General features: G+C 41.3%; 2 protein-coding genes across 2 annotated transcripts in view; both read left to right on the top strand.

The window, feature by feature from the left end:
- On the top strand, positions 1-3,448 carry sycp3 (synaptonemal complex protein 3; the record flags this gene model as incomplete). The annotated part of the gene is made up of 8 exons (XM_079566716.1): positions 1-157; positions 228-297; positions 503-537; positions 1,023-1,140; positions 1,452-1,551; positions 1,801-1,899; positions 2,634-2,738; positions 3,395-3,448. 8 exons carry the CDS (start codon positions 1-3, stop codon positions 3,446-3,448), a joined length of 738 nt encoding a protein of 245 aa, XP_079422842.1.
- Positions 3,449-3,962: 514 nt separating this feature from the next.
- Positions 3,963-21,288, top strand: part of LOC306969951 (actin filament-associated protein 1-like 1) — a 29,452-nt gene continuing 12,126 nt past the window's right edge. Inside the window, exons 1-7 of the mRNA XM_079565746.1 lie at positions 3,963-4,113; positions 14,963-15,091; positions 17,988-18,068; positions 19,468-19,538; positions 19,622-19,739; positions 20,236-20,325; positions 20,616-20,824. Coding sequence (XP_079421872.1) covers positions 4,092-4,113; positions 14,963-15,091; positions 17,988-18,068; positions 19,468-19,538; positions 19,622-19,739; positions 20,236-20,325; positions 20,616-20,824 — 720 coding nt within the window. The 5' untranslated portion in view covers positions 3,963-4,091. The remainder of the gene's footprint in view (positions 4,114-14,962; positions 15,092-17,987; positions 18,069-19,467; positions 19,539-19,621; positions 19,740-20,235; positions 20,326-20,615; positions 20,825-21,288) is intronic.

Consider the following 21,288-nt stretch of genomic DNA (forward strand, 5'->3'; position numbering starts at 1 on the left):
ATGTCCACAAGAAGACAAATGAAGAAAAAACACGTCGATGAGAAGTCGGATAAAGCCAAGTTGTTTGATTTCACTGAAGATGACGAAGTGAAGAAAGAGCTGAGTGGTTCCGAGGAGGACGAGACCAGAGGAGGTAATGGAGCTAATGGAGCTAATGGCACCGCAGCTAATTGTTTATAAATGCCACAAGTGCTTCAGCCTTTCAAACTGTTTTATTTCTTTCCCAGATGAAACTCCAGTTGTGGCCAAAAAACGCCCTGCTGCAGACTTTGATGAAGAGGAGCCCTCTGTTATGGGGTAGGTATTTTCTTTACTAACTATGATACGAATGTGCTGATGCTAACGCTAGCTAGCTTAGTTACAGTTGACTTGTTTAATGGATTACTGGAGGACCACAGACAAAATAAGTCAGCTTTATTTAGAAATAAGCTTTATTCTTACATCGTGATTATATAAATATGTAAGATTATGTATTAATTCCTGTGTTTTGCTCATCCTTTAGAAATGAGGTCATGTCCATGATTGAGAAATTTGGAGGTAATGTTTCCTCTTTGGTTTAATGTGTTAAAGGACTATTGTACTCACTAGGGCTGCACAACATCATTTTAATGGTCAATTAGACTGCAATATTTAGGCAGTGAGTACACGATCCAAGCATGCTGATTGTAGATGACCTCTGCAAACTCTGATTTGCTTCTTATCCTTGTATTAGTTTAGCATCTTATCATCGTCACCTCTCTGAATATTTGCTTTAATTATCAACGCTGAATTATGATTACTGTTTATTAAACTGCAAATGTACATTCCAAAGCTTGTCATAATGACCACAATTATATATATCCAATATTTGCATAATTGCAGCCCTACCACTAAGCAAACTTGCGTAAAGATGTGAATTAATGGGGTGCGGGGATGTGGCTTAGTCAAAATGATCCATTTCCTTTTAAGCGTCCAACTCATTTTGTTTAATCAGAATAAAGTTTTCTATCTCTAAGGCTGTCTGGGTTGTTTCTGTTTTGTAGCTGATATTAGCAAGTCAGTCCAGGCCAAGAAGAAACGCCTGGAGGCTTTGACTAAAAACTACATGAAGGGAAGTCAACAAAAACTGGAGCAGCTGTGGAACAACTATCATTTACAGAGGTATCAAGAACGATTTAGTGACAAAAAGAAATGTTATGCAGTAGTCTCACTGCAAACATTGGGTGTACTAATATTCTTTTAGTACTTTTGATTTGTCAGATACATGAATATTATACATTTCATGCAGTGACCGAGTGCAATCATATTTGTTTAGCGCTTTTCCCAAGTAACCCAAAGCGATTCACACTGGGTAGGGAACTTTAACATGGCTTTTGATATGTTTTTGTATCGTAAACATCGAATTGTCAGTTACACGAGTGGCCACTTAGTAGTTAGTTTCGATAACGTGTCCTTCTGTGTGTACCTTTCAGACAGAAGCTGACGCAGCAGTACTCACAGCAGTTCTCCACCGCGCTGCAGCAGTGGGAGGCCGAGGCGCAGAGAGCGGAGGAGCAGGAGGAGAGGCTCAATGTCAGTTCTCACCCAGAGGTTTTCCTTAATGGGACTTAAATATGCATCAAATCGAGTGTGGGGCGAGCGTCTGTATTATTGATATGCAAAGTAACAATTTCTGCTTCAAGGTTCATTTAGTTTCTGCACGGTGGGATTATGGGATACGGGGTTTAGACTCTGTAGACTCTATAAACTGCACCCTTTTCAGTCCTTATCTGTTTTTAGTCTGTTTTTACATTGTCTTGCTATCATTTTTGTTTTATTCAGAATCTGTTGAGGCAGCAGCAGAAGGTCCTACAGCAGGCCCGAGTGGTGCAAAACCAGAAGTTGAAGACTGTCAGAGAGTTATATGAGCAATTTGTAAAGGTACAGGGAAACATGTCATTAACACTGATGATCTATTGCACATTGTAAGTTTAAATTGTCTTAAGTGATGTTTTGCAACTAGAATTTATCTAAAAAAAACTGAACACCAATTTAACTGTAGTTTTTTGGTAGACGAGCTACTGGATTTGGGCCATATGAATAACAGTGATTCATACCTCATGATTTCACCAGAGTGGCAGTTGTTTGTCAAAATAAAAAAACAAGTGTGGCAGTGGTTTAGCTCCGGATAATTTCTCTCCATCATTTTGACGGACAGCGTCGTAAAAAATACGTCATGAATGAATCAACGTATATATATATATATATACATATATACAAGACTCATATTTCACTGTTAAAAACTGGAGATTATTATTGTTATTTTAGCACATTTAGTAGTTCACATTGTGCATCTTTCAACACATAATCACTCGAACACCTTCAGCTCGATCAGGGGTGCCCAAAGTAGGACCCGCGAGCCAAATTTGGCCCGCCAAAACAATTTTGTTGGCCCGCCAGAGATTGACCTACTTTTGCGCTGCTATGGTTGATACTAACTCTCTCCCTTTCATTCTCAATGGTAAATATGGACGCAGTACAAATCAACAAATAGAGAAAATATTGAAATACATGTGTAATATTTTATGACACTACTAAAAGTGAATCCACTGACTTTCATGATAATAATTAAAGCCTTTTACACCAGTGGATTTTCTTTGCTATTCCTCTCTCAGAACATGGAGGAGATGGAGAACAGCCACGAGACCTTCCTGCAGGGGGCGCAACAGGAGCTGAGAAAAGAAATGGCCTCTTTTCAGAAGAAGATCCTCATGGACACGGTCAGTCGAACGGACACAATGAGAAATAACACTTTATTTCATGGCCTCCCAAATACCTATACCTAGAACTATTCTCGCCTGGAAACCAGACTCACCGCTGTACCAGCAACTGAGTCTGGTGATCGTAGCATCAGCTACATTTCCAGAGCAGAACATACGAAAGCAAACAGGAAGTGGAGTTAACCAATCAGCGAAGGGCGGGTGTCTGCCATTGATGTGCCATTATTAGCGGATCTGTGTTAATATTTGCACAGGATTATGAATCACGAAACTCACCTACTGTAGAGATGTTTTTGGTCATTTACTGCCGATTGGAAAAAAGCTCTCTCTCTCTCCCGTGCGCCATCCATAGATTGTTACTGAGGAAAATTCCACGTCCCATGAGTGACGCTGCTTGCGAACAACAGCAAATAAACAAATCTGATTGCACGGGCTTGTTTGAGTTTTCTTCTGCCAACAACGAGGGCGTTGGTCCCAGCCTGATATCCCTCTGTATAAAAAATACAGAAGGATATCATTCTGGTCTCTTGGCTCTTGCCCAAAGGCACAACATCAGTGTAAACAGGGATGTTTATACCAATGAGTGCTTAGCTCAACATTTAAAGCAAAATGTATTAAAATTGTTTTTAAGAACTTTGCTTTTTTTATGTCCACAGCAACAGCAGGAGATGGCCACAGTTCGCAAGTCCCTGCAGTCCATGCTGTTTTAAATTTACTGCTCCACATTCATTGACCTGATTTGTCATTTACCTACAGTTAGGCCACAGTTTTATATGCATTTCTTTACATTGTTACAAGTTACTTACATATTTTGTTATTTCTTTCTCATGGCTTGTTAAATGATGCAGGGTGAAAGTTTTGTTTTGCTAAAAAAAATGTGTAATAAACACTATATTACAATTGTTGCGATGTCTTTATTTGCTGGTTATTTAGCAGGGATGTGAATCCTCTCCAACATGAAGCATTTCGTGTTATAAACTGTTAACACTGAAAACACTGATATACTGTACCAAACATATGTTCTTTCTTCTAAGCGCACAATGAGGGCTGCACTTGTTTTTGCCTCAATCACCTGCCTCCGAGCAAGAGGTCCACAGTCTTCACTCTGATGTTGTGATTGTCCCTGAATCAGACCGGCTTTAGGACCCCGCGCCGCCCGGGTGCAAGCGGATCTGGAGTAAACCTTGGAGCAGCTTTGGCCGAAGTGAGTCACGGCCACACGGTGGCTACACGGCTCGGCAGCGTCTCCAGAACACGCCCCGTATGTTAATAAAAGTTACTTTTGAATGAAACAACCGAGGAATTGTTACAGGAAAACAGTGAGGTCACGGAGACTCTAGAGCTGCTGCCGGAATGGAGACCAAACGACAAAGCGGTGAGTAGAAGTTTGCTTTGTTCAGACTTCAGAGACTTCACTTCCATAGTCTGTGATGAATTGTGGGCCTGTCAAGAATAAAGAAGAAAGTCTTGTTGAGTCTGGTTTTAAAAACATTAGGCCGGTGTCTATGAGGGATTATGCCTACATAAACCAAACCTAGTGGGGCATGTATGGCACAGCATGCTTTGCATGAGCGCAACTTAGATACAGGGTTGTAGTAACTGTTGCAGCAAACAGCACCATTTCAAACTGAGATTGACACATTTTTTAAGTGATTCCTGCCCAAATCCGGCCTAATTTACTGTTCCCTAAAGTCTCTGATAAACTGTACCGGGGTGAGGTAATCGTCCCGGTTTAACGGTGTAACGGCTGGCTGACGTCATGCGCGTGTCTGTACGTACCCGGTGTGTGCGCTGTGCGTAATAGCGCGCGGCTGGAGGAGAAGCATCCCCCGGTAGAGCACGGCAGAGTGATGCAATCTGAGCCCAACACGGGGGTGCCGCGTTGGAAGCCGCGCTGCTGGAAGCTGTCGTGGCTCAATGGTCGCTCTGTCCCCGGGCTTGGGCCACAGACCCGGGCAGGAAACTATGGAGTGTTGCTCCTGGTGATGGAGCAGCGCCACAGGCGAAATGAACAGGGAAACAATGACTATTGTGTAAAAGATCAGGTAAAGGCTGTTGATAAGTGCTTATTATAACGCATACACAATAACATGACCTATTTGCATCAAACAATATGGCAAACATTCATCTGCCTAATAAGGAATCACATGACGCGTGCTCAGTGACGATAACTCGTTTTGTGCAGCAGCACATGTGGTTTAGGGTGCAGTACATATGGCAGAACACTTCTGTCCTCAGCGTCGTGGGTTTGAGTCCTGGCTCCTGACTCTTTGCTAAATGTTTTCCCCTGCTCCTCACCCACGGCTACTCTGTGCTGTCCTGTCAAACAAAGCCTACAGGCCAAAAAGATGTTAACAGATTTGTTTTTAGGTCCCAAAGGGGCTTTACTTGATACAGCAGTTGTGAGATCTGAAATAGTCTTGTGAATTATTCACATGGGTGTGCATGAAATTAAATCATGTGCGATAGCCTAAAAAGTAACATGATGACACAAGCTGAGAGCTGGTGGTGGCCAGTGCCAAACAGTTGTGCAGCTGTGCATGGGTTTGTGCAGTGGAAAAACACACCATTAACCTCTCTCATTCATGTCGTTTGTGAGTGAGACTTAAAGACAAAGCAGCAGTCATGGCTTCACTCCTGTCAGGATGTAGCCTTGACCTCGATCATGAGCCATACGTTTCCTTTTTGCTCACTCTCCGTTTGTATTCTTTCCTCAGAGTCACCAACATTCACAGCTGGTTAAAATGTAACCCACATTTTCCACGTACCTGCTGCGTAGTTTGGCCTCGTTCACCTAAATGTACACAGGAAGTGTCGACTAAACTCACCAAGATTACACATTTTTATCTGTGTTTTCCTTTTGTGGAGTTCGACAAGTGTCTCATGACTTTCTCTCTTGAGGCGTCTCTGGTTATTTTCGACACAACATAAAAAGTACCATTGTATAACATTGAAATGCTGGTACAATCAACCTCTGGAACATAACCTCAAAACGCCATCTTATTATGAATCTGAATAACAAATGCAAACATAAAGATAGTCCTAAACTGTATTTTTTAACATTTGTCCAGTCAAAGAGCAGCACACCAGGGTTGGAACAAAATCTGCCTCTGCCTATACTCACACATTACTTGGGAGTAGAGGCAACATCAGGTCCAAGGGCCAAACCCAGCTCTCCAGCATAATCCTTTGTCCTTCCCAGATGATTTTCGAGAAGTGATTGAACAGAAACCAATGTAACTCTAAAATTCTTTACTAAGCTACATTTTAATTATTGTTATTGCTTGCATTTGAGCTTCAGCTAATAACTACATATAGCCTTTTACTATAGTTTTACTACCAATATTAAGATACTCATACTTGAGCCTGCTGCCTACCACGTTTAACCAGCCCCACTTATCTCCTCAGCATTTCCTATCTGTGGGCAGTGACAAGATACAGAGGGAATGCTCTATATGCCGTACGCTTCTTTTTAAAGATCATTGTCACTTTGATCTAAATGGGATTTTTGCAAAGTGCCCCTCTCCATTTTAACCCCAGGCGAGCAGTGACACCATCTACGTACGCTCCGAGAGAAAATATGAATTACAGGATGCGGAAGCTCTCAAGCAGACTTTTGTTTTGGAGCGGGTTGCTGGGGACTGCCAGGGCTTTGAACTTTGAACCCTGTTTGAAGAGGATGGGTGTCTGGAGAAGCCAAAGAGAACTGAGAAATGGGGCAAGATTTTTGGAGGCGGCGCAGAGACAAGAGGGGATAGGAGAGAGATCTGGAGGGTGAAGGGATTTATTCATTTTCTGAACATATTTGATGTGTAAAGGATTAGTAGGCTTTACACATGCAGTAAATCATCATGAAGACCGATTTTTATGTTTCATTTTACCTAAATAATGAGCGCTTCTAAGGTTTTCTAATTGTAACCATACAAATTACAATTTCGATTAACTTTTTTTTTTTTTTCGATTAACTGTGCAGCCCAGCTTGAAGTTACAGAGTTACAGAGAGAGAAAGGAGAGAGGGAGAGGAAAGGAATAGGCTACGAGTGTATCACAACAACAACTCCAGACTGCATTCTTGTGTCATAAAACCGTGAGACAAAACTCCGGCTTGTTTATGAAAAAACTCCAGATATTTCCTCTGAAAAGTCCCCTCTAGAAAGACAAGAGAGTTGAGAGTTGAGAGTCCTGTTATTAATAAAGCAGATTGAGGGAATTTGTAAAAATAAATAAATGCATTAGAAGAGCATTTCCCTACTGTTTTGTGCTGTTGTGCAATACTTGAATACCTATCCACAATTGTTCGATACATTACAGCTCAAACATATTTCTCTTTTGCTTTAACTATAGAGATGCAGAGCAAAGCAGCCTTATTGTCCTGTCTTGTGGCCTCTTCCTGTTGGCATACCATTCATTCTTTCATTGATCACCGTTCACTTAGTTATGGGTCGGGGGGAATAGGAAGGCTGTCCCATCTGCTCTGGGTATGACACTACACACTGGGGAGTGCATTCAGACCACAGAGCTCAAAGACAAAGTTTGATGAAATAGGTCAGTGCAGTTTTAGTCAACAACACGTGCATTGAATTGTGTAAAATAGTGCAACTGGCAAAGTTTACAGTAGTTTTTTGACACTTCATGTTTTTCGTTTTAATTCAGGCTGAAACTTGCAGATGAAACAACAAGTCGAACCATGTTGAAATAAGAATGAACACTGGCATAGAAAACTATTGAAGGACGTACTGCTTCTGTCCGCCCTGAACAAAGAACAACATTTGACTCTTATACCATACAATACATCCAATCCAACACTTACTGTATGTTTTAATCCGCCCCTTTCAAACTAGGGTTGCACAACATTGCAATATCCATATCGTGAGAAGCCACAACATATCATATATCATGGAGGCCTTTTGTCTGATAGAGATTTATACATTTGTTGCAGGACCCACCCTATAGGACAGGGGTAGGCAAGTTTTCTTGGCGGAGGGACGATTTTCTTTATTGTAAATAGACCGAGGGCCGAAGCCGCTGATTATTGGCCCAAAGTAAAGCACAACACTGGAAAAATGACCATCTTAAATTAGATAAATTACTCGCAATTGCTTGAATAAAAGTTCTTTTATGCTGAATTTGAGTCGGTTTGAACTAATCCAAGATACAAATGTTAGCGCCAATGGAACAAGAATAAAACCCACTTCAAATCAGGCAATTGTTTTACACTTGAAATGACACAAAATTATCTGAATTAAGAGAATAACTACTACTAGAGGTTTTATCTCGTCTAAGACCAGACAAAATCTACTCAATCTCTTTATTCAAATAGATTTATGTCATTTCTTCCTTAAAACGATTTTTCTTTTTCCAGTGCACTTCCTTCAAATGCCAGTGTTGTACATAATATATGACCTAATTGGGTGTATTGACAGTATTTCTACCTTTTTTTTCTCCCATTTAACTCTAATAATGTAAAGGGTACTCTCTGATTTGTGTGATAATGTTTCTCAAAATCATCTTGAGGGCCAGAGGTTCTGTGCTGAAGGGCCAGATTTGGCCCTCGGGCCTGACGTTGCCTACCCCTGCTATAGGAAAACACAAATGTGTGCTTGAAAAGGGGCTAAAGTATTTAATCCTTGTTTTGGTCCTGATACCTGGTTTAGTTTTTATTTATGTTTTGAAGTCTTGTTTGAAGTCTGGTTTGAAGTATCCCAATATGATCATCGCAATATTCGTGATAGTCATCAAATATCGTCATACGTCTCTGACCTGTTTTTCAAAAGGAGTGGACAAACATGTTTTGAAGATCATATAAAGCCCAGTTCGAGGACGTCCAAACATCATGTTTTGACCACAGTAGCGGCAGTGGTGGTGGTTGTTGTTGTTTTTGAGGTGACTTGGACGAGCACAAAGTGTCTCGCCCTGGGAGTCTCCTCAGAGCTGGTCCAGATCCTGCTCTCTGGACCTAAGGCTGGACTCTGAACTGTAGAGTTTAGAGGTGAATGGAGTCTGCCAGTGCCCTGTGGATGCTGCGTGGAAATGAGGAGGCGGAATGTCTCCCAGTGCAGTTTGGAGGAAGTCATGTTTATAATACAAAATGAGGCCGGGACCTAGATCTTATTCATTTTTCATATTGTTGTTGTTTCCTGGTTGTTATTGTTGAATACTGAGCGTATCACTGCTTATAAAGTGTGACTCGGCACAAAGCTGACATTTGGGTTAGGGTTAAGACTAATTACCTTGGAGTTAATTTCGTGTCCAATGTTGTTACCAGTTTTGCCATGTTATTACACTTTTAAGTACTATTTGTCCGCCCTATTATTCATATATTCTGGCATATAACATATAGTTTAGCCTTGACCTTTCATTTTATTGTTGTATAATTTTCACTAGTACAGACTTTGGCTCCATTCCTGTACTGCCAGTCTGTATTCTCTCCAGCATCCTGCCTTTTAATGAACAGTAACTGGTAAACAGACAAACAAATGTCACTTCATATGCAGCCTATGTCTATCGCACATTCCCTTGCACGCCTCTTTGGTCCCATGTTCCCGTTCGTCTATTTTCACATATTTTGATTAAACCTGTCTTGAGCTCATGTTAAGCTGTATTTTATCCTAATTATAACCACGCTGCCAGTTCCCGCGTTATCATCTTTAAACATGATTAAGTATTAGAGCTGCAAGGTATAAGCGCCAGTGCTGAATCTTTAGCTCTATCTCCTCACGAACATGACGTTAAAAATCAAAAGTGTAATGGCTGTAATTAGCGACATTGTGGTTATTTGGTTAGTTTAATGTTTTTCTTTTGCCTGCGAGTAAATTGCTTCAAAGGATCTTAAAGCCTGTTCTGTTTAAATTAGGTTAAACATGTTCCCATGGCATTCTTGAACTGAATTACTCAAGTTATTGGTATGACAGTGTTCTCTTAAATATTAATGCTCCTGGCCATGGTTAAAGCGTGTGAACTGAATCGAGATTTGCATGTGAGTCTTGTATTTGCTTTGAGGTCTATTTTTTGTTTGTCCGCTCACTGTTGATGCTCCTGGGCTCGTTGAAAATATGTAGATGAAATCAAGATTTAAAAAAAATGCTAAATCGCTTTACCCTCGTGTGCTTAGAAAACAGGCATCAGGTTTTACTGTTTGGGATTTTGTTGCAGACTTTGATTAGGGTTGGTGAAGGTCGGTTCGGTTTAACACGTAATGAATTGGAAGGTAGCACCGAGGTCAGGAGGATTGAAGTGTCCCCCTCAGTCAGGCAGGACCTTTGTGGTCAAATAACACGTGGTGAGTTGTGTGTGGGGTGAAATCATAGTTGTGGCTGTTTTGTAGTGAGCTGCACCAAATGAGTTTAAATGGGAGTCGCATGCTCTGGTCTCATGACTGACCATGTTCCAGGAGGAAACGCTGGAGAGATGCGTGTAATAAACACTTTAGAATGGATCATTGTAGTGTAAAAGTGCAGATTGTTATCGCACAACTCACAGGGTGGCATTTTAGGCGTTCAAGAGAAAAAAAGTCTCATTATATTAGAGCGTTTGTTTTACCGAAATGTCACATAAACAAAGACAAAAACATAACCCCACAATCATTGATGCTACTGTTGCGCTGTGATATTGCACACTTTGAGGAGACGATACAGAACTCTTCTTATATTTATGAGAAGTTGCAAAATTTGACATCTGTGCTTACAGCGCGGGTCTCCAACCGTCAGGAGCTACTTTTACGGAATAAAAATGCTTGAGAGTTACTTGTGCTGACAGAAAAAGGATGAACTTTGGGTCTCAGGCAGAGTAGAAAGAATCTGTTTCAGCGCAAAGTATCACATTATTTATCATTTGATTGTGCGAAAAGAAAATGCATCTATAAATGTGGCTTGATGAAGAATCATTTTGTCAAGACAGTTTTCAAATGTGAAGCTTTTTGTAGAAATGAAAGCCTTTGAGGAGCTACAGCCAAGCATCTCCTATAGTAATATGGGAATACGAAGTACCACTTTTTATGATATCTTTAGGTAGAAACAAACTTCAGCACTGACTGACCTTGATTCTCGTCAATGTCATCACAATCCGTAGCTTTTTTCGGCCTGTATTGGCACTACATAATGAGCCTATGCGTGCTGACTGTGTCCATGTCAATGGTGTGTATTTGTGGATGGAGGGTCACAAAGGCCCCTCTGTGGAGAGAGCGAGTGCAGCCTGAGGAACAGCTGATCCTCAGCCTCTCAACCCCCAGGCCTCCGGAGACACAGCCAGATATGTGCTGGAAAGTGAGGTGAGAGGGGACGTGTGGAGCAGAGGGGAGAGATCGAGGGGAATAGAGTGCGGAGGAAGAGAAGGGTTTAGAGCAGAGAGAGGACAGAATCAGATCAATGGTACCAGGGCCTTGAGTCATTAAGTGTTTAAAGACTTGAATTTAGAACTACAGCAGGTGGAGATATAAAGAGAGTGTCAATGAGTACAGTACATGTGGGTACTGTAGTAACAATAAGGCAACACTGACGGAAATGTTCTGTTTAAAGTTTACCAGAATGTGACTGATGATTTGTTTAATTGACAGAGCTTTCTATTCAATTTGCAATGCTTGTTTCAGTTCAGTGTTGAAGTTTAGACGTAATTGGACATTTTTATTTTCGGGCTGAAAAGAGAGAAAACTTCCTCATCGTCAACTTTGACTCTGATGGATACAGGACAAAGGTTGGGTGTGAATGTCCTCAGTGACACCAGACAGTAAATCTGCCGCCGATCGGATCCCGTTCCTATTTATAGCCAAATGCCTTCAATGTATTCTCAAACACACAAGAGAAGAGAAGCAACGCCAGTCTATAATTTGAGTTAGTCAGCTTATTATCAAATCCCTCACAGCTGACTTCTCCTAAAAACCTCAGTTTGAAGCTTCATGAAGGACGCAGCGGGGCGCGGTGCGACAAGAAAAGGAATAGAAAATGGAGGAGGGATACAGCAGGAGAGAGATGAAGGCAGATCTGAAATGAGCAAAGTGTCAAAAGAGAAGACAGGAGTGCACAGCTGCACGGGCACAACAGCTGCACGAGTCACCAACCCAGTGCCCACGCACCCAGGGGGCAGCGGGGCAGGACCAGAGTTTAAACCAATGGGGTATAAATATGTTCATGCCACCTCGAGAGGAACGTTGCTTGTACAGTTGTATCTTTTTAGGATTGTTCTGAAGAACAGGGTGGTTTATTAGACTGACTGAAGGAGAGCAGAGAGATCATGTCAGAAAACCAGTGCTAAATTCAGCCCAAAACCCTTCGTCTATTGTAGTTTCATACATCTCTGCGCCAAGTCAGGACATCTGCGCTTGGTCACGCCCCGTCCCGTTCCACTTTCGGGACAGCAGCAGCAGTTGTGGGTGTCAGTTCCTGTGTGTTGCTTTTTGTTTGACTTTCTGCATTGTTTGCACTGGTCTGACCGTATAGCATTGTGGTCCGTCTAAATTTGGCCGCGCTGGAGACAATGGAGGACTGTTGAAGGGGATGTGAGAGTGAGGGCCCTTTTTCTGAGTCACTTTGTGCTGGGGATGAAAGAATAACGCACTTTTTGATTGTGATCCCAGTCTAACCTCGGGACCAAGTCTTTGATTATGACATGGTGTGTTTCTGAAGTTTGGGGTTTGGGCTGTAGTGACACTGGGGAAACAGAAGTATGGAAAAGAAAAACTAAATCTGGGCCAAACGCTGGGACATTTCAATGGCTCCAATTGCCAAAGACTGTATTTGGTGTAAAACCTGTAGCTTCGACCTCTGCAGACAAGCATTCTTATTAATTCAGCAGTTTATATTTCACTCTTCTCTCAAGTGATACATTTTAAAATTAAAGGCACACTGCGTTACATTTTTGATTATACTGTTGCCAATACAAAACCTGTTCCTAATGACCAGCTGGACACAGAAAATGCTCTTTTTGCACTGGGTAATTTGGATGAGGATCTGATCTTTAGTCAACATCACCGTGGAGACGAGCTGGAGACGTCCTGCTTCCAGTAAAGTTAGTCAGGTCTGGCACTCTTTGTTCTTTTGTTCGGTAGTTGACAACTTCTATGTGGTACTTTTCCAAAGTTGTGCTGTTTTTGTCCTTTTTTGGGTTGTTCCTCGTTTATAATTACTTAAGTAATGTTATGATTCTCTTTCTCTCTAGTCCAGATAGAGCTTTGTATAGACTTGGTTTAGATCTGGTGGAGACGTAGGTGGTACTAGGTGTTTAAGAAGAGCATCTGTTGTATGGTTTATCGAGTGCTTTTTGTCACTTTTCTAATAATCAAATTATAAATGCAGACCATTGCCTCAGTAGAACCGTCTGCTATTGTTAAATACCAAGACGATTAAGAGCTTTAATTATACTGGGCGTGTCTCGAGCCGACAACAAATGCGCCTCCAGATCCAATTTCTCTGGACACATTTAGCACATTCACACCTTTCGATCAGACGGGCTCCATGCGATCTCTGGGGCTGCACATTAAGGAGGAGGTCAGACGAGGGCTTACAGCTACATTTGCTCATTAACTCAGTCAAAAAGGTCGTATTTTACAAACATTCCTATGCTGTTGATTGTTTCTGGACCTTTCTATTTCAATTTTAATTTATTTATTAATTGCCAGATGACTTCATTTTTTGAGGAAGTTTTCACTGCATGTAAGTAATTTGTCAGGCAGCCAAGTGAATGGATGTTTAACCATTGACTTAAAGAAGTCACACTGATATGGCTTTACACTAATCGTTGCAGTGGTTTGCATAATCCATATCAGAGACTGAGATTTGCACTTCTTTTTTTCATGTGGTGCAGATCAGATGTTCTCAGCCATCCATGTTTTTAACTATTTGTAAATAATGCAGTAAAGCAGCAGGAGAGCGCTGATGGCATGAGTAACACGTACTATTAGGTAGGACCTGTTCTCCTGACCAAGGGGAAATAGAACTGACTTCAGCTTTAGGGACTGTTTCCCCTTATACACTACTAACTACTGCTTCTAATGTGAGTTTTTGTAGCAACCGACTTTACAAAAATGTATCTGTCGCTTCGTTGTGTTACAGCAAAAAAAATGAACATCCCAAATCAAATCGGGTGCATTTCCTGCAACATGGAAGTAATTAGCCGGCGAACACTCTTCAGAGAAAGAGGCCAATATATCAAATGATTTACACAAAGTGGAAGTACATAGTTCCTCGCTGTGGTCCGCGGTGGTTAAAATAAACAGTTTATGGTCTCCTCGCACAGGCCTCAAGTGTGTCTTTGAACTTGAACTTTGTGTGTCGACAAATAAATCATGGCGTTTCTGAAGCCAAACACAATAAAGAAATCATCTTTCCTGAAAATGTGGTTCCTAGAACAGTGGATATGTTGGCCATTTGAGGACAATAAAACAAAAATAGCAGAGCACTTTTATATCTTTATTTCATACGTATCTGGTACAGGCGATTGGAGCCAGCCTGGTGCAAAGTTCTGATTCCTCTAAACAACTTTGTGGGCTGTTTTTGGGCTTCACTGCTCAGTATTCAATTCACTATTCATTGTCTGTATGAGAAACGGTGGCAAACAGATTTCTGTCCAATGATCAAACGACTTATAAAGGTCAAAGTAGGTCAAATGTCCATTATCTTGCATGAATGAGTGCAGCTACATTGAAACTCCATTCTAAGGGAATCTACGGACACTTTTCTTTGGCATTAGTTACTTTTAGGAAGGAAACGGCCCCACCCCCTTTTCCTCTCCCTCTCCCTCCCTCTCTCTCTCTCGCACGGGTCTATCAGCCAGGCCCCAGGCAGGATGTGTCCCAGATCTTGGCCCATTGTCAAGGTCAACAATTACTACTCTCACACTTGTAATTGCATCGCTTGTGCATTTCTTTCTTCTGATTGAGTATTTTGATTTGACTTTTTTAATGGATGGCAAAAATCATCCAGCCCTAGCATGTAATATTGAAACAAAACAAAGTATTTTAATGAAAGTTGGTAGCCAGCTGCTTATGAGCATTTGTATTGAATTAAGTGAAACAATAAAACGAGCGGCGGAAAAATAAATAGAAAGTAATGAGATGGTAAGAGTTTCCGTCCTGTCAGCTGTCGCAACAGGCGGTGCTTCGAGATACAAACACACACTTAAACTCTATTACGAAACAATATTATTCCAATTTCTCCCCTAAGTTGTTCATTTGCAATGCATTTTTCAGTAACCATGCGATTCCATTTGTAATCCCGTCCGTTTGTGTTTTGCAGTTCTGATGGAGCGACTGGTGAATGAGCTCAGTGTTTTGCTGAAAATGTTGGACCAAGAGGCGGTGAGTCCGGCCACAGCGGACAAGATGGCCTCTGTGCGCAACATCCTCAGCTCCGTGCAGCTGTCTGGTATGTGTCCGTAAAACAGATTTCATACTGTGTTTATTACACTGGTATGTCCCTCATTTTTGATTTGATTTGCCTCAAGTGCCAGTAGGCTACGGTGCAGTGAAAATGGAGTGTGGAGGAAGATTTTTGAATTTGTGTTATGCACAGAAGCAACACGTGACCTTTCCCTCAGACTGTCAGACTGAGAGGCAGTTCTTCCGCTTTTGTTATTTTCCTATTATGGCTTAGCACAGTCTCGCACGAATAAATCAATATTTCAAGATCCTGTGGTGGACAGTGAGTTACTGATGAACCGTCAGATGAAAATCATGGATTTAAAAGACTTCCCTGTGAGGAAAATAAAGGGAAAGGAAGGCCAACGGTTGTTTTTTTACATTAAACAACTTCACTTTTTCTCTTCATGTTCGTAGCTTATTAATGGTCTCTATATGCCCGAATCAATAATAGCAAAACAATGAAGGTGCTTAACAAGTGTGAATGTTGGTGGTGTCTTGTTTTGAGGAGGTTTAGGTGTCTAGACAATAGCCGTATGAATTGAGAGGATCAAAACAACATCTGTTTTGTCTGAAATAGAGACATTTACATTAAAACAAAACAATGGAAAAACTCTGCATCCTTAACTTGTGGTAGAAGCTTATTCTATAAATAGATCATTTAATTGGCATGCATTCAGAATCAATTTATTTTCAACAAAGTTGATGAAAATCCCTTCTAAAATGTTGGTGCTAATTTCCTAATTGTTTGTATATGGATCCAGTTTAATTAGCAAAAATGGCGGTGAGGAGATAGATAGATGAATGTGCTTTCTGTACAGTAGAAAATCTAGTGACTCGGTTGTTATTTGTTTATCTGAGTGATCCTTGTGTGTCAGTGGGATAAGGGGATTGCTGTAAGAGGATAATGACTTGTAAACTTTAAATCGGAGCTGAGGAGGTCATTGTAAAGGAGAGAAAGAACACGTCTCGTCTTCAATGAAAGCACTGCTCACTCAGGTGTCTGTCACTGGCTTAGTATAATCCAGTTTTATACTTCTGATAGACCTCTGCTGTTGATATACAAGCTTTTGAGTACCATTAATATGACATGAGAAAATGATTTAGTTGTCGAGTCTAGTAGGGATGAACAATACATTAACCAAAAGAAATGATTGTTATTGCATTATTTGGTGACACAACGCATGGGAACTTTTACATTTAAACCTTTTTTTGTCTTATTGTGACACAGTTTGCATTTATAGGAACAGGCCACGTTTTTCCAGACTGCTATATGTTGCTGAGCTTAGACAAGTTGATACGTAGCTGTCTGGTCTTTATACGTGCACTCAGTCACACAAAAAGACCAAAGATGTTGTTAGCATTTAGCCTCTCCTCCTCTCCTCTATGGGGCCAAACGGGGGTGAAGTGAGAAGCGACCAAGGTCTTCCACGTTTAAATGCGGTTATGTGAGCAGTTACACGATCCAAGTATACATGGATTTTTTAAGCGGATAAAAAGAGGTACTATATTGTAGAGCGTAATAACACCTTAGGAGCCCTTCGACGTCTGCTATTCTGTATTGACTTAAAATGGTTTATAAAACCTTTTCTATATAAAATAATTATAATAATAATTATCCCATATGTTTCCAGGGTGTGAATCCCTGTATATTTTAAGCCTATGTCCACACTCCTAAAGACAACGCTCCAAAGCGCCTCCGCAGTAATGTTGTGTATGCAGTCCAGTGCAGTGAGGAGTATAGAGACTTGTACATAGGGGAGACCAAGCAGCCTCTACACAAGTGGATGTGTCAACATCGCCCTAGCTCCTCTGGGCAGGACTCTGCCATGTTTTTACATCAGCAGAAACATCAGCACAGCTTTCAAGACCAGGAGCTCCACACTGGACAGGGAGGAGAGGTGGCCGGTGGCTGAAGGCACAATTTGTTTGCTACTTATAGTGCTGTGCTAAATACCTCAGAGCTAACAAGTTTTCCCCTTTAGAGTAAAGGGGCATTGCCTCAAAGGGAGGTATGCCATCTTATCTGGCAACACAGACTGACACAGCTGTGGCCTAATTCGTCATCACCTACAGCTGCATATATAAAACCAGTGCTCAGTCTCAAAGACCAAACTGATGATGACAGTTGGATGAGTGTTGAAACGTCTTAACTGATACAACATCAAATCAAAAACAAAAGTCCAAAATGAAATAGTACATTTTTCTAAAGCTTTTCTATATAAATGCAATATTCAAGACAGATTTTCTCTTGCTGTGGAGCCCTATTTTCAAGACACAATAAAGAGTAGATAATAAAAAGTATCGATGGCTATGCTGAAGCTAATTTTTTTCAGGATAAAATTTGAAAATGTTTCGTTTTTTCCCCCCAGCATTTATAACCTTTTTTTCTCAAAGATCGAGAAAAAGATGTCTGGGCAGTGAACTGCACTGTTCCAGGACCCAGTGTTGTTACTGAAGGAGGGCCAAATGCAGAGAACAAGTAGTAGTAGTGGTAGTCGTAGTAGCAGAACTAGTAGTTGTAGTAATGGGCCCAGGGAACAGCAATTCTTGAAGTACATATAACATTGTCAACACATCGTCGTTCCACTTAATTTCACATGGGAACTGAAATGTTTCACAGTCTGGCCATGTGCAAGTAATAGCTGTATCATGAAAAGAAGGATCCATATTTGGCGGCCCATAAATCAACATTGTTTTCCATTACCTTGCAGACAGTATTAATGCTATCTGATGTAATTAACTTGTCTGAAATGAGGAATGTGCTCTTTCGGCGCAGTCTGTGATTAAGGCATCATTAACTGTTGTATTTACCACTGCTCCGTTCACGCACAGCGATAATCCCGACATTAACCCTTTGCCCCTCCCGCACTATTTATAACGCTCGTTTGTCCTGCCCACAGTCAACGGCTCAGACGTCTACATGAACAGCTGTCTCTATGGGAACGGCACAAGTTTCGTCGAGTCGCTTTTCGAGGATTTCGGTGAGTCCGGATATCGACGGGGTTATGATGAGGTCTGTGACTGAAGTGTGTCCCTTTATAATAGTGTGTCCCTTGTAATGGCCTTCCTCAGTGCCTCAGGTTCAAGTCCCTCTGACAGTTTGCTGAATCTCGCCCCCTCTCCTTTCACACTATACTGCTTTCTTCAATAAGTAAGAAAAGAAAAAGCCTGCTGGACAAGAAATCCTTAGAAAAATTGCCAATGCTATTAACAATTTTGGTCAAGTGGAGTTTTCTGACTTGACTTGTTTGAATAATAGAGGATTTGTAATTAAAGCATTTTTTGGTTAAAGGATCTATATCATGCTATTTTAGCTATTCCAAAGTTAAGTATAGGCATTTATATGAATGATTGTACCTCTACCGCTATGGAGCACTCATTTTTGTGATAAATATAAGTGTTTTCTGGAGGTATTTTTCAAACCCGGAAGACACAGCGCTTCGATTTAGTTAACTTCCGCCCCCTCTCTCCGCACATACTTTACCGTAATATAAATAAACAGCAATAAGTGAAGATACTTCACAATGCAGTTATATGGAGTTGACATCTGCAACACAGCTTCATAAATGGCTAACACACAAGCTAATATGCTAACACACAAGCTAATCCGCGTTTGGACTGACTCACCGCTTTGGTCCATCGCTGTTTACATTGTGGGACTTGCGTTGGTTATAAAAGTTAATCCACTTTGATTCAGGCGAAGGTTCACCAAACATCCATCAGAGACAGTCACAGAGAAACAATATGTTGGTGATAGCTGCCGAATCCCGGAGAAAAAAACAACTTCAAGTGGCCTCTTCTTGAAAAAGGTTGAATAAACTCTCGTCCTCGTAGCCAAATGCGCTTCTTTTTCTCCGTCCGTGACATTATCGTTAGGTAAGAATAAAGAACAGGTGTGTCCAGAATAAGTTATAACGAGCTCCATCTTCACAGCTGCAGCGCAAACATGACTGATCTGTTCAGACGCTCAGGGGATGTGTTTGTTTTGGCCTCAGCTGACCTGGAAGCACCTCGGGCACATCCTTTTTTTTTTTTTTTTTTTCTCTTTGCATCTCTCTTACGGCAGAAATAATGAAAAAGCTGTTTTACAAATTAAAATCCAGCTGCAAGAATAGAATTAAGACATTGCTTTACAGACGTCGTGCACTTCCGTTCCGCTGTGTCGACACAACTGAACACTCAGTCGTTCACCAGGAGAGGGAGGCGCAGCTGCTCAGAGAGCAGGATTCAGGAGGATTACTGAGAGCTGCGTGAATGAAGCCACAAACCACTCTGGGGGTGTTTTTGATAAGGAAATAGCATAACAACATGGCTAAAAGCTCTAAAAAGTCGATTTTGCATGATATAGGACCTTTAATAATCTTCTGTTCTATTCATCAGACTGTGACTTGCTCAGTCCATCCCCCATCGACCTAAGAGAGGAAGAGGAAAAGGCTCATCCAAATAAATCGGTAAGTGTCCAAACTCCTCCGTTTGTTGTTGGTGGGTCGTGCTCGTGTCTCTGTGACTTTTGTACTATTTTTGGTTTCGCCAGACGCCGACCGACACTCCCCCGCCGCTGCCCTCCACGCCGGTCCCGGATGATTACTACGAAGAGGCCGTGCCCCTCGAGCCCGACTCCAACCCACAATACTTCACCACCAACACGCTCGGTCAGCGCACATCCAAAACGCAGTCACTGACTATTAACCTCACAGCAGACGGGAAGGGCAAAGTCAGCCGAGACCAAACAGCTCATAATATCAAAGGGACATCTTCCATTTAAAAGTTTCTTTGCAGTGAGATGCACGGCCCTGTGGAGAAAGTAAATCAGGCTAAACGTTTTTAGTTAGTGTTGTGTCTTGCTGCAATGTGACCCTTAGTTACGTGTCGGATTTGTTCATATATTCACTCCTTATATGCCTAGTTTCGAGGCTGACACAAAGACATACAATGCAATTATGTTAGTGTTTCAAAATAATGTGCTTATTTGTCTATGTTGATTCCTGTTTCTTTTATATTATTATTGAAAAATGTGCTTCAACAAGTTTATTTCCCTAACCTAGAGACACCGTGTAATCTCAGTTCAGACTCACATTGTCTATTCAATGTGTAAATTATTCAGCCCGTCTTCTTTTCTTTCTTATCAATCTTTCATTTTCTTTGTAGCTTCGAGGAACTCTGAGGAGGACGCCTACTATGAAGACGCAGACAACAACTACCCCACCACCAGGATCAATGGGCCACCAAAGAACTCATGTAAAAACAAATATTTATCATTGTTTTTTGTCGCTAAAAGTTTATAGCTAAAACCCTTGATTGATGCTCTCTAGTCCTCGGGTAATGTGAGTTTAGTCCTCTGAGTTAGACCGGATTGAAGTCTTTAGGTTCATGCTTATTTTCAGATTTTGTCTTGGTAAATTCTTGTTTTTTCCAAGGAACCTATGAGCCCAGTGTTGGTGTGAAAAGTCATCGTTATAAAAGTAGTGACTAAATAGGAAATGAGTGTAAATGCCTTGTTAATTGCTCATCATTGTTGATGTTGTTAGATAATGACTCAGACGCACTCAGCAGTTCCTATGAGTCGTACGAGGAGGAGGATGAGGAGGCCAAAGGGCGGGAGCGGCCTCAGGCGTGGACTGAGGAGAACCCTGAGGAGCCAGTGAGAGACTGCAGGATCTGTGCCTTCCTCATGAGGAAGAAGCGCTTCGGACAATGGACCAAACAGCTGGTGGTGGTCCGGGACAACAAGCTACAGGTATATAGGGCTGATGACAAGAAACAAATAAAAAAATTTACAGCTGTGGATAAAAGAAAAATTGTTTTAGGGTAGGGTACAAAGGGGTATTTTTGCAATTCTATTCAGTTTGTCAATATTGCTCATCCCTAACCATGGACATATGGAGGAAAAAATGTGTGAACCCATTAGAATTTCTCACGTTTCTGCCTAAATTGATCATAAAATGTGGTCTGATCTTCATCAAAATAACAAGAATGAATAAACACTGTCTGCTTAAACTAACACCACCCAAACATGTACATGTTATCATATTTTTATTGGCAATAACATGTAGACATTCACAGGACAGCGTGGAATAAGTAAGTGAACCCTTGTATTTAATAGCTGGCTGACCCTTCTTTGGCAGCAATTCCTGTAATTGCAGATTAGATGTGCACAAAACTGTTGCAGTTCAGCGAGATTCCTGGGTTCACTTATTTATT

Source organism: Gobius niger (genome assembly GCF_951799975.1).
Source record: "Gobius niger genome assembly, chromosome: 11".
Lineage (NCBI taxonomy): Eukaryota > Metazoa > Chordata > Actinopteri > Gobiiformes > Gobiidae > Gobius > Gobius niger.